Below are 17,799 nucleotides of genomic sequence, written 5' to 3'. Positions count from 1 at the left end.
ATTTTGTAATTCCGGGATAAATTCTGACAGTTATTGATTAAGGATCGCTGAATGTTAAGCAATAAGAGCCCAGCGTTCAAAATGGTATTTCATTTATTGTCGTAGGCCACAAAGCTTTCGTTCGCAACATTTAGTTTTCTCTCATCCATTATGGGCAACCTGCCTCCAATGCGCTGAGGCGGTCCTTCAACTCCGTTACTGCTGTGAGAAGCATCATGTTTTTCACGGAGTAAAATTCGCGAACCTCACTAGGACACAGACAGGGAATACAAAAAACTGGCGCGGTCTCGAGACAAAACAGCGCAATGTTTCGTTTTCTCTTCCTGTATGATTGTGAAGTTCGCGAGGTTTCCGTTCATGATCAACAACCGACTAGTTCGATATGTCAAGGAAAGAGAAAAGAGGGGATCTTTATGACATACATGACGAAAGCCAACTGTCACCGAAACCAAGAAGCATATCAGATAGTTTACCTCATTTGTGGCGTTCATCAACGAAATAATAATGGGCTAATTATTTAAAGATAATTGATTAGAAATGCGAAGAAAAACAGCCACATGTCACCGGGCAGATCCGAACCGACGACTTCCGAATATCACGTCCAGTGAGCTATCGAGTGAGCTACGACGAAGGCTGCTCAATGTTATCCTTTCGGGGGTATTTATGCTTAGCATTTCTGCTGCATATTTAGTATGAGTGCCATTAGCAGAAAGTGGCGGCGTGTTCCTCGGTGGCCACCGTGTGAAGCCTCTAGCGACTGCAGCTAGCCAAGCTAGCAGAAGAACCGCTTGTCGACGATACGCGTGAGCACAAACCAATCCCTATCGGTGGAGGCAGAAAGTAGAGTCTCTGGATAACAGGAGAGGCGTACGCAGCGACGTCTCCCAAGCGAGCGGCGATTGCCAACAAAGGAAACTTGGCGCCGAAACCGAGGGCGCGTCGGCAAACCGTGGTAGCGAGTGCGCCATATGATTATCCAATGCGTGGAGAGAAGTCAGTCAAATTGTTTGTTATGGAGCAGGGTAAAGTCACGCTAAACTCTTAGCGAGCTATGCAGGCTACCAAAGCAAAAGTAACTGACCTGTCAGGGCTGCTTATTTAAAGCACGAATTCATAAGTGAGTCATCACAACCGCCTAAAGAAAACTAAATTAATTAGCGCAAATTCTCCCGAGCGAGATGTGGCAAAATAGAAAAAACATCAAATAGAAACAGAAAAATTAGGAGAACACTTTGGAAATTCTAAATTGTGTTCGGCAAAAGCCTGAGGGCCCTCCACTGCCTATTTTCATGACTGTGCGTGGCGCACACAGTCGAATGGCCAGGCCTCTCTCGCCTTAATACCAGCAGAAGCCTCGAGCCCGTTGACGCATTCGTTCATTGATGTGCCGCCCTTTGGTGTTGGGGGAATCCGCCTTCCTGGGCTTGTCCGAACCGCTTTCTGCGGAATCACTGGGCCGCTTGAAAGCCATCCAACTCACTCACTCGACTGCAACGACACGTCCGGCCAAAGAGCGCCAACGCTGCGCGTACTCGCAGATTACGTCACTGCTCCTATGGTCAGCTGCGCATGCGCTTCGGTGCCGCCACCTCTCGCCGGAGGGCGAGGAAGGTGTGCGCGGCTGTGGGGGGAGGGTGTTCTAGGATGTAACGGACGCACAGGATCTCTACCGTGAGTATGAGCCACAAAAGGCTTTCGCTTTAAAATAGAAAACCAGGACGCGGAAGACCGTAAGTCTAAGAGCACAGTCTACTTAATCTGTTCACTTCACCAGACAATCTGATTGCAAAACGCACCAAGAAAGTAACTTCTTACATTCCCAGTCCGGCTATTCATACACCAGCTGATTTCTCGCAGTTGCCTGTTCTCAGAAACAGGCGTTTTCAGCAGTAATATAAGAGGGCTGTTGGCCTCGCATTGAAGCGTGTCCTGACAATGGAATCGTAAGGTAATAAATTTGTGCCGAAAACATGGTGCTATGAAATGAAGCTCACAATAGCTCGCACACATAAACCCTATCTCAGTACTGATTAATTCGAGAAGACAGCCTCTGGTTAAAGATGCTATTTCCACAAAGGAGAAACTATACTTTATAAAATAAGCAGTTTAACAGATAGAGACGGCTCCTCCGATTTTGTAATTCCAGTGTTGAACGATACCAGGCGTGAATCACAAATCGTTGGCTGGATGGTAGTGATAGCCGCACCACATTTTACACTTTCCAGAACGTGGTTGGCACCACCGGCGGGGTTCAAAACGTTTGGCGTGCTAGCTGCCCCGGCCAAAAGATTTAGAAAATTCGAGGCGCTCCTGCCCACTGTCTACTGTCGTCGCTGCAGGGCTCGTCGCTGCTTGATTCCCCCGAGGAATAAGACGGGTAATGTCACCAGGAATATGCGCAACTGAGTGTCGTAATTTCTGTGCGCCGCAGCACATTCTCTCTGGGACGGCCTAAATTCTTTGAACCACAGCACTGAGCATAACTGCGTTTCCTTAATTTTAAACAGTCACATGGCTAACACTCACGACCAGCTACAAACATCTCATTGGTGCTACGCTCCTACAGAAATAGTTAAAAAATCAGTGCATTAGCCATCTCGGCCAGAATGAAGTTGCACCTGAGACTGAATTGGCGAATTTGTGTTTGCGGCTATTAAGACAGCTGCGAGAAGAAAAAGCTCTTTAGTGTTATCGGTTTTTGCTTCTTTACATGCTGTTTCCAATCTAGGGGCACCACCTTTCATGTCTGCAAGATCTCACGTTATTAATTCCGGCAACCTCCGTGCCGAAGCAAAAAGTGTTGTCTTAGCACATTTAGTATTTTTCCTCTCCTGTTCCTCAGAACGAATCAGCGAATAAAGGATAGCAGCGTAGACGCTTAGTGGTCCTGGGATCGGGCCGCTACTGCTTAGCCACACTGGCATATACCGCGGACATATCATTTTAGAATTACGCATATTGTTCGTGGCCAGTGAGTTTAAAGAATAGATTTGTGTTCTAGGCCAAGAGACATTACATACGCAAAGGGAGACATATTTGAGGAGTTACAAGTTTCAAGTTATCTCTTTCGAGTCATTATTTTTCGCGGCAACTGCAGGGTAATTAACCTAGACCTTGGCTGACATCTCACCTGTGCTGCTAAGCATATTACACATATTCGTGGTACTGACATAACAGCATCATAATGACTTCACTGTTTTCCGAGACACGAAACAGCGTGAACAAAGCTGTCCTGTGAATCTTAAACTTCTCCGTATCATTCATTCTAGGGCAAAGAGCCTAACCCTTTTAGGGCAAAGACCTCTCACGCATCAGTAAAATTCACGCTGCCCTGTTCTAGCTGCAGCCACATAACCCACGCAAATTTAGTAATCGACTCTGGGATGCTAGCTGGTGCATTGTTTTGAGAAACACGATGCGTGAAAAAGACCGCACAGGTCCAAGACAGACGAAAAAAAGGGCATGTTTCCTGTGTCAGCCTCTTATGTTGTCAGCTTTGCGCATCGTCTTTTTTTCAAAACCCCTCTAATATATTAATCTCTTCCGCTCCTGTTACACTTGCTTTCTCTTCGAACTTAGTCCGTTACCCTAATTACCATTGGTTATCTCTCTTTCGCGTTACATTTCCTGTTGGAAACCATTAAAAAAACAAGATTTTACTAGCATGTCACGTACCGGTAGTTGTTCTCTTACCCACCCTTCCTCTTTCTTACAGTTAAAACTTTCATTTTTATTCCTATAGCTCGTTGCGCTGTGCATAACTTAAGTTGAACCCTTGTCGCTATCCTCTATATTTCTGCTCCATAGGTGAGTACCGGTAATATACGCCTGTTCTAAACTTTTCCATTTAGGGATACCAGCAAACTTCCCTTCACGATCTCAGAGAATCTCACCAAATCACTACACCTCATTCTTGTTCTTCCACTTCCAGCGATCCGGATTTTCGGTCAGTAACTGCCCTAAGTGGGCGTATTCTCATGCCGCTGCCAGCACCTCGCCAATAATTATAAGCCGCAGCTCCCTACCTGAGTGTTGAACATAACCTGGGTTTTCTGCATATAACTTTTTGGACCCACCGTTATGCTTGAATGCCTAAGTCTTTGATCATGCTTTACATATCATTTGCTGCGTAACTTAACAAGGCAATGCATTCAACGAATTGAAAGTCCCTAAGCCTCTTCTATATCAACGCTTATCCTCAACTGTTCCCGATTCAGGCCTCCGAATACCTCCTGTAAACAGGCAGTGAAAAGCATTTGCGAGATCGTCGCTCCTTGCCTGACGGCCTTCATCATTGGAACTTTATTGCTTACTTTATGCAGAACTACTGAGGCTGTGCAGTCATAATTGATATCTTCCAGTATCCTTACATAAGGTTTTTTCTACTCGCTGAATCTGCAATTATTGCTTATGCGATACAGCGCGAACATAGACAAGGACGAAGAAAGACACAACACCACACGAATGCACTGATCTAGATAAAAATTCCCATCAAACCGTCCGCGAAATTATGGAGGCTGTGCACATCTTGAAGCTTGGTGAAGATTGTGTCAGCTTTTCCTCGATCGCCCTGACGAAACGAGAACTAGATTTTTTGAGCCAGATGTCATCTGAGTAATTTGTCCGTTCTGTTTTGACTTTCAGCGATTTTAGAACCTTTTGGCTTGTAGTAGTTTTCAGGCTTGTTGGCCGCCATGTTATGAGCAGCCTCTTCTTATTCGCCCTTTTGGCCCTGCATTTTAAATTCTCCATCGCACTGCTTTAGTTCTTTTAATTACCCTTTTTTCCTTGTTATTCTTTCTGCAAAATGCCTATGCTCTGTCTTATCGTTCCCATGTTTCTTCCTTCACCATGTAATGAGTTTTAATGCCCCACAGCGCTGTGGTGTTGTGACTTTTATCGTCCTTGTCTCTGTTTGCGCTGTATCGCATAATGAATTACCAACTAGCCCGATCTGCCAATCTTGCAAGCTACAATTCTTGCTTGCCTGCTGAGGTTTTGACTCAGTTAAATGCTTTTTTGCTGCCTATGAAAGCTACATACATGTGTTGGTCATATTCTGGAAGTTTCTCTATCACCTTTTCAAAACTATGAGTATGGTCTACTGGCGGGCAGCCGTTGAGAAAGCCTGCCTGATATGTTGGTTGACTGGAGTGTTTCTTTTTGTCCAGACTCAGCGTTTGCCTGAGTAAAGAGTTTATAGCTAACAGACAGTAAGCTTATCGGCCTGTAATTTTTGAAGTAACTGACCTTCTCGTTATTGTGGATGAAGATTCTGTTAGCGTTCGTCCAATTTACAGGTACGCTAGAGGTCTTCGGGTATTGCATATACAGGTTTCCTAGTTGGTCTAGCACAGTCTTCGTATTGTCTTTCACAGATCTGCTGTTACCTGGTCATCACCTACTGCTTTCCGTTTTTTTCATTACTCCTAAGGCTTTCTTAATCCTCTTTTTCTTTACTAGTGGATGTCCTACTGCTGTGTGCTACTGCCTGGGTCATAAACGTCCTGGGTACATTGGCTACTGTATAAATTTGTGTAAGATTCTTCTGCTACTTCGACTCTATTATCCATTTTGCTAATGACATTCTCCCCTTTGCCTTTTTCCGCAAACATTTGTTTTTGCCTATGCCTTATTTCCAATTAGCCGCTTTCATATTACCTCTGTTCTTAAGAGAATTCACAAGTCTATACTGATCTTGCTTCTATCGTGAGCTTAATGATAGCTTTGATAGCTCTGCCAGTTCTATTATGTATGTGGCTTTAGACGCTTCCATATTCTGACATTTCTCAACCCGATCTTCTGTTTCCTGGCAGAGCCGGGAGATTATCGTTCATAGCTTGAGTATTAGGGTCTTCGTGCTCAGATGAAGCCAAGTATGTGTTCTGCAGCGAGCCCCGCAATTCTAGTTTCCTTATCGCTATCTCCGTATTGGGCTTCCACCTCACTAGTTTCTTCCGTTTCCTCTTCAAGTCAAGACTTTACCATTCTGATTTTACCATCGCTACAACGTGTCTTTCCGAGGACATCCACGTCCTGCGCGATGCCCGCGTGAAAGCGTAATATGACTTCTATGTGAATTCTAGTCTCACCATTGGCGCTCTTCCACGTCCACTTCCTGTCCTCTTGTTTCCTGACCAAGATGTTAATGGTTCCGAAAAAATTTCTCTCAGTGATATCGACTAACTCCCTCGTGCTACCCCCATAGCCAAGAAAATAGTAGCCTACTGCCTGCTTCTGGCATTCATTGGCATTGAAGTTGACTGCCAGTACAGTCTAACAATGGAAAAAACAGCGCTAAATTTGACACAAAGCACACAGAAAGACGGAAATGGAACATAAAAGGTCGTTAGGGAACGTATCAGAATCGTTCGAAATCATACCTCCCCTTGCCACTCTTGCATGGATAAAAACTAAATGAACTGTGAACCATGACTTGTGGAGATTAAAATTATATCTAGATGTAAAAATAGATTGGGTCGCCAACAGGCAGAGGCACTTTTTATTAATGAGAGATGTGACACGTGCGTGAACACCACTTCTATCTCCCTGCGAGCAAGTGAACAAAGATTTCTAAAAATACGCGGCAATGATTAGTTTTCGTCTGTGTGCTGTTTTCTGGTGTCTTTTTTTAACTTGTGAGAAATGCGCATGCGTTCACCTTCTTCAGGCTATATATATGCAACATGTGGCTTTCAATAAACACAGTTGGAGTCAGCGCCCGCCCTGTCCGTCTTTCTGTGTGGTTTTTGTCAAAATTTTCGCTCATTTTACCTTTGGTAGACAATGTTCCAACAGCTAGCCCAGAAAGAGGTACTGTTAAACGAACTTTCTTCTACAATGAGCTCTTTCTATTGTGTATCGTCTGTTATGGCCGAACCTTTGAAGATCGCGAGCGCAATCGCCTTTTCCTCTTGCAGAACAGGGTTCATCGCCTTTTTTCTCAAGAAAAGACTAGTAGCAGCCGAAGCGAGTGCCCTTTTTGGATGGTTTAAACTTTCCTTGGGACATGCAAGGTGAGTGAGCAAAGCTTTAAGGGCGAAAATTTAGAGGCAAGTGTGATTATTTTAAACTGGTAAAACTTGATGTGCTTAAGTGAAGACGTGGAATAGCTAGCTAAGAATAGCCTGTAATCCTTAAGAAGACCAACGGCCCAGACTACGGGGACATAATGGAGGTGCGTACTGAATAAAACATAACACACCGGTGCAAAGCGTCCTAGGAAGAAGCAGACGGACCGGAGGTTCTAGGCAACGTTAACGTGCCAAAAGTCATTGCAGATGGCTTGGAAAATGGACCAAACTACAGCTTTGAGCCAACCGTACCGGCACACGAGCTAATGGCTTTAACACCCCGACGTGACTATGTGAAGTGGACTATAAATAATCGCTTCATCAGCAACTTCTGCGCCTACCTCAGCGAACGGGTTTTCACTGTTTCTTTTAACTTTCAATCTCCCGAATTTCTTCCCCTTTTTTGAACTTATGCCTCATGGAACACATTTCGAATAAAAAAGAGCCACGTCGTAAGAGAAGCAGACAAAGAAAATGAAGAAAGGTGCGTTCTCCACCCCGTAGACAGTTTGGCAAGGACATCAGTTCGGAAGAAACCCGTTCCGCGACGAAAAGCATTGGCTTACAAGGTGATCGCATATTGCAAGGAGAATGGCCTGGTAAGCGGAGAAAGTAGGGAACTCCGTTGTTATGGCTTCAGGCCTTTACAACGAGAAAGCATTGCAACCTATTCCGAAGAATTTTGTGCAAATCAAACCGTACGTCACCAAAATAAAGGGCAAGGATGATGCTTTGTGCAAATCACTGGAGCTGCAGAGTCTGACTAGATCTGGTTTGAAACCTGATTTGAATGCCTTGTCAATCTTCATTGCGGTTAAGACCCAAAAACCAGATGCGCCGTTTAGGCTGATTGTTGGTGAGAAAGATACCTGGCAGCAACACATCAGCCTCGTTTTGCTTAAGCACCTGAAGGATTTGCACGTTTCTGACCTTTTTACTATGAAAAATTCTTTCCATGTCGCCGGCGTGCTGGAGAGAGAAAAGGAGGTCTTTTACGCCTTCTCTAGAGAAGATGTAGATCTTTTTTTATTCTGTGCCCCATAGCGAACTGTTCATTTCTGTTCCGCAATGTATGGAAGCAAGCGGGACTATTGCCTTTAAATACTAGGCAGGGGTGAGCGTTGAGAATTCTATGTCTCGTTTAAACTTTTATATTAAGTCCACCTTCATCCAGTTTGACAACCGGCGGTTCCTAGAAAGCCTGGCTATTTCATCGGTTCACGTTTCGCGCCAGGTTTACAAATATTTAACATTTTTCTCTTATCGATTGACAACAATTTGACATCACTCATTGACGACGGAACTGTCATAAAGAAATTGAGATATGTTCAAGATTTGTTTAGTAATTTTCAAGCGACATGTCACAGGCCGCTATGAGGACACTGCCATGGAAAGTTTTTAAATGCTCGCACAATATGAGAAAGCGCTCTCTTTCATTTACAAGCTTCCTGAACAGCACTTCCATCGGTTTTTGTGCCTTAATATTAAGCTGAGAGAGAGACGTGTTTGCTGGTGCTACCTTCCCAATGCCAAGAAGGATTTTCTGCCATTTGATTCTTCTCAGTCTGCAACTGTTCACAGGGAATTTGCCACCGTTTCTATGAAATCAGTGCTACCCAAGTCGTGCTCTTGCATGATGGGGCGAGCTTCGAGGGTGAGGTAGACTACGTAAAGCAGGGTTCCCTGGCCACGTCTTGGAATCCGTGTTTCAAGCACTGCTGCAGAAGTTTAAGGGTAAGCGAAAGGGGTAACGCCGGAAAGGAAATTTAGGCGAAGCCTAGCCAGTGATTATGCCGTACATTTACACGGTGTCCCACAATTCTAAAACCAGTTGGCAACAAGTACGGACTTCTCATGGTCTTCTCTGCCCCCTGCAAATTGGCCAAAAGGTGACCCAAGTTTAGCAGCGATGCTAAAGCAACATCCGGATGTGGAAAGACACGCTTGAAGCCCTACGTAAGATGTGCCACCGGAGTTTTCAACGAGATCCCTCTCACATGTGGCAAGGTGTACATCGGTGAGACTGGACTCACCACAATTCACTGAAAAGGAAACATCTTAGGAGACAAGGTTATTTCAACGGCCGTGTTGTAATTACTTTCTGGCCGTCCATATTTTCTATTGTTGTGCTGTGCAGAATTCAAGGATAAAAACCAACTAGCCTAGCAAGTCGTCTTCAACAGAGGTTTAGCACCAGGGTTTTTACTTAACCCATATATCCGAAACCAAAATTAAGAGCCCTAAAGACCAAATCCTCCTTAACTCTAGCCTCCAGAAAGTTGACACATGGTGCAGTAATTGGGATATGCAGCTTAATTCCGCGAAAACAGTGTTTATGAAAATCACCAACAAAAAAATTGTACACTCATTTCCTTACACCCTCCCGTCGCATCCTCTTATAGAAGTTAAAGAATATAAATACCTTCGTGTTACCATAACTAGAAATCTAAGTTGGAAGAGTCATATTGCCTATACGTGCTCATCCACCTACAGAAAACTTGGACTTCTTCGCCACAAACTTAAAAACGTTCCTTCCGGGATAAAGCAGTTAGCATACTACAGCCTCATAAGAATCAAACTAGAGTATGCTTGCACAGTCTGAGACCCTTATAACAAAAATTATATTGAGGCATGGAGGCTGTACAGCGGAATGTCGTGCGCTTCATTTTATTTTAAATATCGCACATTTGACTCTCTTTCCATTTTAATGAAAGAAAATGCCATCTCACTACTGCAAATACGTAGAAAAATCCAGGGACTAAAATTTCTATTTCTCCTGAAAAACAACTAACTAGCCATGAGTGGCGATGTTAACCTTGAACACCTGGCAACTCGTCTCACAAGACATCATTATGCACATTCTTTAACGCCGTATCAAACTAAAATTAATGCCTTAAAATATTCTTTTTATCCACGCACTATCGAGGAATGGAACAAGCTGCCTTCTGATGTCATCATGTTCATTGATTCCATTGACAAATTGTTGTCTACTTCATATTCGTGTTTCGTGTTTACGCATATTTTATCGTTAGTATTTGACATGCCTCAGTGCAATTTACTTATGTTTCGCGCGATGAATTGATATTCAAAATGCTGTATTTTTTCGACCCTCCTGCTAGGGCCCACTTAGGGCCTGCAGTATTTGTTAAATAAATAAATAAATCGATGAGGAAAAATGAAGACAAAACAAAAGATTCAGCTGCAGGCACTTCAGCGACACAGGTATCAGATCAGTTCGATGCTCCTAATTGAATAACATTATTCACATACGTTTATGAAATGAGTATTTTTTACTGATTGCGCTGACAGAGCAGCCAAGACATTCAATCAAAACCAGACTAGATAATTCGAAATCATATCAGAGTTTTTTTTACATCTCTAAGCACATCCTGAGAGCTTGTGCACAGTGCCACATTCTGTGCGTTATGGCATGTTCATGCACATGTCATTCCTTAAATTGCTACTGTATTTATCAAACCATCAACTTATTATTCTCTAGCTTGCGAGGTGAAAAATGCCTTATGTTTAATGTTACCTTTTATAATCATTTCTATGCAATCCTGACAACACAGCGGCCAAACTCTTAGGAAAGCTTTTCATCCATATCATTATAATTGACATAAAACTATTTGCAAACATGTGTTATTAAAAGTAGAGAACTAGCCGAAGAAACGCGTACTTACTACAATGACACTCCTGACCTCTTCGGAAACAGCCTTCATTACTGGGCGGTGTCCCTCTTCAGCCACCTGGAATTATACACATATAAAACAAAAGATTAGTTCAGCACATTATTGTCAACAAACAATGTAAGAAATTTCAAAAATAATGAATTATCGGAGCGTCTTCATTTATTAACCCTACCATGACAGAGCGAACATCTGTTATTCACCCTGTATAATTCAAGTAAAAGAAAAGCGCGAGTCACGCTAGAACTGAGAAGACCGTAAACATTGCGCTTCGACAAAATATAGACTATCAGGTTCATTTAAATTGCTTGACTACACCTTTGCGGCCGGTATTTCCCCTGACAGCTCATTCAAGCATTAGGTATGCTGCTTTATCGGGCGAGGGAGAATAAACGTACCGCCTTAGTGTGATTGCGTTATTTATTTAGTGCACTGTATTGTTTTAAATTGCCATTAAAAACAACAAATGTTGTGCACTGGGTACATAATATTTCTAATTTTCAGCACGGCCTTATCGTCCAGTTCTCGATACATCGAAAGCACTGTAAAAAAACATTCAAACCCATGATTCGTACCTCCGGCAAACTGATATCAGTGGCATTACTTGCTACAGCAATTAAATGAAAGCGAAATCCTGAATGTCCTTTGTAATAAGGCAAGAGTTTCCACCGTTAACGAGAACGTCTTTGGTTTCACTTTAGTAAGAAATATTTTTTTTTGTAATTCCGGGAGAAATTCTCACAGTTATTGATTAAGAATCGAAAAGTCAAGCAACCAGAGCCTTACGTTCAAACTGGTATTACATTTAGTCTGCCAGGCCGGAAAGCATTCCTTCGCGAATTTTAGTTTTCTCTCATTCATTAGGGGCAACATGCCTCCAATGCACTGAGGCTCTCCTTCAAGTCCGTTACTGCTGTGAGGAGCATTATGTTCTTCACGAAGAAAAATTCGCGAACCTCACAAGGAAACACAAAGGGAAGATGAGAAACTGGCACTGTCTCGAGAGGAAACAGCGCACTGTTTCGTCTTTCCTTTCTGTGTGAAAGTGAAGTTCGCGAGCTTTTTATTCATGACGAACAACCAACTAGTTCGAGATATCAAGAGAAGTGAAAAGAGGGTGCTGTTTATGACATACATTACCGAAGAAAAATTTCACCGAAACGAAGGAGCATAAGAGATATTTTTCATATTCATTTGTGGGGTTCATCAACGCAAGAATAATGAGAGTAATTACTTAAAGATAATTGACTAGAAATCCGAAGAAACACAGCCACATGTCGCCGGGAAGGTCCCAACCGACGACTTCCGAATATCACGTCCAGTGAGCTATCGAGTGAGCTACGACGAAGGCTGCTCAATGTTATCCTTTCGGGGGTATTTATGCTTAGCATTTCTGCTGCATATTTAGTATGAGTGCCATTAGCAGAAAGTGGCGGCGTGTTCCTCGGTGGCCACCGTGTGAAGCCTCTAGCGACTGCAGCTAGCCAAGCTTGCAGAAGAACCGTTTGTCGACGATACGCTTGAGCACAAACCAATCTCTATCGGTGGAGGCAGAAAGTAGAGTCTCTGGATAACAGGAGAGGCTTGCGCAGCGACGTCTCCCAGGCGAGGGGCGAGTGCCAAGAGAGGAAACTTGGCGCCGAAACCGAGGGCGCATCGGCAAACCGTGGTAGCGAGTGCGCCATATGATGATCCAATGCGTGGAGAGAAGTAAGTCAACTTGTTTGTTATGGAGCAATGTAGTCACACTAAACTATTAGTGAGCTATGCAGGCTACCAAAAGAAAAGTAAATGACGTGTTAGTGGTGCTTATTTAAAGCACGAATTCATAAGTGAGTCATCATATCCGCCTAAAGAAAACCACATTAATCAGCGCAAACTCCCCCGAGCGAGATGTGGCAAAAAGAAAAAAAAAACATCAAATAGAAGCAGAAAAATTAGGAGAACACTTTGTAAAATCTAAAGTGTGTTCGTCGAAATCCTGTGGGCCCTCCATTGCCGATTTCCATGACATTGTGCGTGGCGCCCACAGTCGAATGGCCAGGCCTCTCTCGCCTTAATCCCAGCAGAAGCCTCGAGCCCGTTGACGCATTCGTTCATTGATCTTCGGCAGTTTGGTGTTGGGGGAATCCGCCTTCCTGGGCTTGTCCGAACCGCTTTCTGCGGAATCACTGGGCCGCTTGGAAGCCATCCAACTCACTAACTCGACTGCATCGACATGTCTCACCAAAGAGCGCCAACGCTGCGCGTAGTCGCAGGTTACGTCACTGCTGCTATGGTCAGCTGCGCATGCGCTTCGGTGCTGCCACCTCTCGCTGGGGGGCGAGGAAGGTGTGCGCGACTGTGGGGGGGGGGGGGGGGGGATGGTGTTCCAGGATGTAACGGACGCACAGGATCTTGACCGGGAGTATGAGCCAATAAAGGCTTTCGCTTTAAAATAGAAAACCATGACGCGGAAGACCGTAAGTCTAAGAGCACAGTCTACTTAATCTGTTCACTTCACCAGACAATCTGATTGCAAAACGCACCAAGAAAGTAACTTCTTACATTCCCAGTCCGGCTATTCTTACACCAGCTGATTTCTCGCAGTTGCCTGTTCTCAGAAACAGGCGTTTTCAGTAGTAATATCAGAGGGCTATTGGCCTCACATTGAAGCGTTTCCTGACAATGGAATCGTAAGGTAATAATTTTGTGCCGAAAACATGGCCCCTTAAATTGAAACTCACAACTGCTAGCACACATAATTCCTTTCTCAGTACTGATTTTTTCTAGAAGAAAGACTCTCGTTAAAGAAGCTGTTTCCACAAAAGAGAAACTGGACTTTAAAAAATGGACAGTCTTACAAATAGAGAAAGCTCTTCCGATTTTGTAATTCCAGTGTTGAATGACACCAAGCGCGAATCACAAATCGTTGACGGGCTTTTAGTAATACCCACACCACATTTTACACTTTAGAAAATGGCGTTGGCGCCAGCGGTGGAACTCAAAACGTTTGGCGTGCTAGCTGCCCCGCCCAAAAGTTTAAGAAAATTCGCGGAGCTCCTGCCCTCTGACTCTCTCTGTACTTTCGGCGCTGCGGGTTTCGCCGCTGCTTGATTCTCCCGAGGAATAAGACGGGTAATGTCACCTGAAATATGAGCAACTGATTGTCGTAATTGTTTTGCATCGCAGCACATGCTATCTGTGACTGCCTAGATTTCTTGAACTACAGCACCGAGCATAACTGTGTTTCCTTAATTTTAAGCTGCCACATGGCTACTACTCACGACCAGCTGCAAACATCACATTGGTGCATGCTCCTACAGGAATAGTTAAAATATCAGTGCATTAGCCAACTCGGCCAGGATGAAGTTTCAGCAAGGCAGCAATGTGGGCTGGTTCGTTTTACATTGTGTAACGCGTTATTCCCATCAAATGAAGTTCCCCCTGAGACTGAATATGCGAAATAGGGGTTTTGTCTAATAAGATACTGCGAGAACAAAAGCTCTCTAGCGTTATCGTTCTTGTTTCTTTGCATGTTGTTTCGAATCCATGAGGTCCACCTTTCAATTCTGCCAGATATTCCGTCAGTAAGTGAAAAATAAGAGCCCAGTAAAAAAAAAAACAACAATTCTTGTACCTTCATGCTTATGCCAGGAGTGTTGGCTTACCAGCATAATTTTTAGCCTTTCCTCCTACAGGAATGGCTACATATAGGATACCACCGTATACACTCAGTGGTCGGAAACGGGCCGCTACCACTTCTTAGCCACAATAGCAGAAGCCGCGCACATAATAGTTTTTTAACATTACGCATATTGTTCATGGCCACTGATTTCAAGAAATAAATTTGTGTTTTAGGCCATGGTATAATATATACGTCAAGAAAGAAATATTTTAGCAGTTAGAGCTCTTTGGTTGCAAGTTACACCTTCCAAGCAATTTTTTTGGGCACTAGTTGCGCGGCAATTAACCTATACCTTAGGTGACATCTCATGTATCCTGCTAAGCATACTACACATAATGTGGTACTCACAGATGAGTATCATAATGAACTTACTGCTTTCCTAGACAAGAAGCAGCGTTAAAAACTTTCCCGTGAACCTTAGACTTCTCCGTATCATAGATACCATCATCATAATCAGCCTAACGGCACCCCTTCCAAGCAAGGACCTCTCCCGTATTTGTCAAATCCACAATGTCCCTTTCCAGATGCGGCCACATTACCCCCCCCCCCCCCCCTGACTTAGTAATACACTCAGCGGGAGCTAGTTGGTGCATTGTTTTGAAAAAGCACGATGCACAAAGCAGACACCACAGCAGAAAGTCAGACGAAATGCGCATTGCTTTTATTTCAAAACCCCTCTAACTTAATCTCTTCCAGCCCTGCTACGCTTGCCTACTATTGGAACACTGTCCGTTACCCTAACGACTATTGGTTGCCTAGATTTCGCATTACATTTCCTGCCCAAACCCATTTTAAGAATCCCTACATTTTACTGGCATGTCATTAACCGGTGTTTGTTCCCTTTCCCACTCCTCCTGTTTTTTAAAGTTAAACCTTTCATTTTCTTTCCTATGTATCGTTGCGCGGTACTTAACTTAATTGGAACCCTAGTCATTATCCTCTATGTTTCTATCCATAGGTGAGTACCGTTAACATAGAGCTGTTGCAAACTTCTACTTTGAAAGATACTAGTAACTTCCATTCATGACCAGAGAGAACCTCCAAATTTGCCACACGCTATTATTGTTCTTCTCACTTCCAGCAATCCGGAACTGTGGTCAGTAAATGCCGTAAGTGCACGTATGCCCTTATCGTTTCCAGCAGCTAGCTAATAATTGTAAGCCACTGCTCCCTTCCGAGAGTGTTGAACATTACTTTTGTTTTCTATATATTACTCTTTAGACCGACCGTTCTTCTTGAATGCCTAAGCCATTGATCATGGTTTGCACTTCATTTCATAAGTAACTTAGCAAATGAATGTCTTCAGCGAATCACAAATTACTAAGCCTCTTCTATATCAACGCTTATCTCCAGGAGCTCCCAATGCAGGCTTGTGGTTACCTCCTGTAAAGAGGCCACGAACAGCGCTGACGAGATCCAGTCTCTCTGCCTAACGCCTTTCCTTACTGGAATTTTATTTGTGACTTTACGGAGGACTATTGAGGCTGCGCAGCCGTTATAGATGTCTTCCAGTATTCTTATTTAAGTCTTTTCTAATCCTGATTCCGCATTTTCTGCATGAATGCTAAGGTTTCTACTTAGTCAAATGCTTTCTTGCGGTCTGTGAAGGCTATATATAGGAGTTGGTCATATTTTGCGAATTGATCTATCACCTTATCAAAACTAAGAGTATGGTCTATTGGCGAGCAGCCTTTAAGAAAGCCTGCCTGATATGCTGGTTGACTGAGGCGTTATTTTTTGTCCTGACTCAGTTATCGATTACTTGAGTAAATACTTTGTAGGCAATGGACAGCAAGCTTACCGGTCTGTAAATTTTAATGTAACCGGCCGCTCCTTTATTATGGTTTAAGATCAGGTTAGCGTTCTTCCAAGCTTCAAGTACGCTGGTGGTCATAAGCTGTTGCTTATACAGGTTAGATATTTGTTCTATCACAATCTGTCTGCTGTCCTCAGCACATCTGCTGTTTCCTGATAATCGCCAGCTGCTTTCCCCCTTTTCGCTACTCCTAAGGCTTTCTTAATTGATTTTTTCTTTACTGGCGGGATGTCCCATTGCTGTGGGCTACCGACTGCCTCATGAACATCCTGGTTACATTGTCTACTGTATAGATTTGTGTAAGAATCTTCGGCTACCTTTACTGTCCTATTTATATAGCCAATCACATTTCCCTCTTTATCTCTTATCACAAACGTCCCTTTTTTCTCTATGCCTTATTTCTTACTCGCGCCTTTTATGTTACCTTCGTTCTTGAGAGATTTCACGATTCTATTATGAACTTGCTTCTATCTGATACCTTGAGCTTACTAATTATCTTTGATGGCTCTGCCAGTTTCATTATGTCTGTGGGGTTCAACGCTTTCATATTCGGTTATTTCTTTACCAATCTTCTGCCTCCTGCTAGAGCTGTGAGAATTTTGTTCATTGCTTGAGCATTAGAATCGTCGAGCTCAGATAAAGCAGAGAATCTGTTATGCAGTGAGCTCCGGAATTCTAGTTTTATTACAGCTAACTCGGTATTGGGATTCCACCTCACTAGTTTCTTCCGTTCCCTCTTCATCTCAAGACTACCATCCTGAACTATCCATCGCGAGAACGTGTCTCTCCGAGGACCTCCACATCCTGTGCAATGCGTGGGTGAGCACATATTATGACTTCTATTTAAATTACAGTCTTAGCATTGGCTCTCTTCCCTGTCCACTTCCTGGCCTCTTGTGTCCAGAGCAAGGTGCTCATGATCCGGAAATAATTTCTCTCTGTGAGCTCGACTCTCTCCTGATATCCCAACTGCCTATGCCACAGTAGCCTCCTGCCTGATCTCCAGCCTATTTCTGTCCTGCATTGACATTTGAAGTGGCCCAACAGTACAGTCTACTGTGCTTTCACTTCGCTCAGTGCCTATGCTACGCCTTCATTGGAGTTTTCAATCACTTGGCTGGCATGGCTTGATGCAGACACAAATGCGTGCAGAACGTTCAGTTTCTACCTCTTATCAAAGTGAATTACGTAACTACTGCCACCTCGTTAATACTATACAAACCATCTATGTTTCCACCTATATAGAGGTTGATGAAAAATCCCACCCATAATTCACTGTCCGTTGTTACAACCCTGCTGGGGACACGTCGTATGAACCCTCGTTGATCCCACGAAAAGAAAAAAAAGATGGCTCTGAGAAAATACCTGCGGAATCTTTCCCAAGCTCCTCTATGTCGGGTTCGCCGCAAGACGCGACCCACGATTGACAAGACGACGAAAGGAAGTGGGCAAAGGCGCATTCCCGAAATTAACCGTGACTCACAAGTTCCTGGTTTCGATGGACTTACAGCTTTGGGCGAAGAAGCGGACCTCCGTATCCTCCTCGCCCATTCC

General features: G+C 43.7%; 1 protein-coding gene across 1 annotated transcript in view; it reads right to left on the bottom strand.

The window, feature by feature from the left end:
• LOC144104197 (uncharacterized) overlaps positions 1-17,799 on the bottom strand; it is an 89,254-nt gene that overhangs the window by 21,531 nt on the left and 49,924 nt on the right. Inside the window, exon 9 of the mRNA XM_077637068.1 lies at positions 10,757-10,822. Within this exon, the coding sequence (XP_077493194.1) occupies positions 10,757-10,822 (66 nt within the window). The remainder of the gene's footprint in view (positions 1-10,756; positions 10,823-17,799) is intronic.

The sequence above is a fragment of the Amblyomma americanum genome, chromosome 9 (genome assembly GCF_052857255.1).
Source record: "Amblyomma americanum isolate KBUSLIRL-KWMA chromosome 9, ASM5285725v1, whole genome shotgun sequence".
NCBI lineage: Eukaryota > Metazoa > Arthropoda > Arachnida > Ixodida > Ixodidae > Amblyomma > Amblyomma americanum.
The sequence above is the reverse complement of the archived record's forward strand: the minus strand, read 5'-3'. Positions and strand labels throughout refer to the sequence as shown.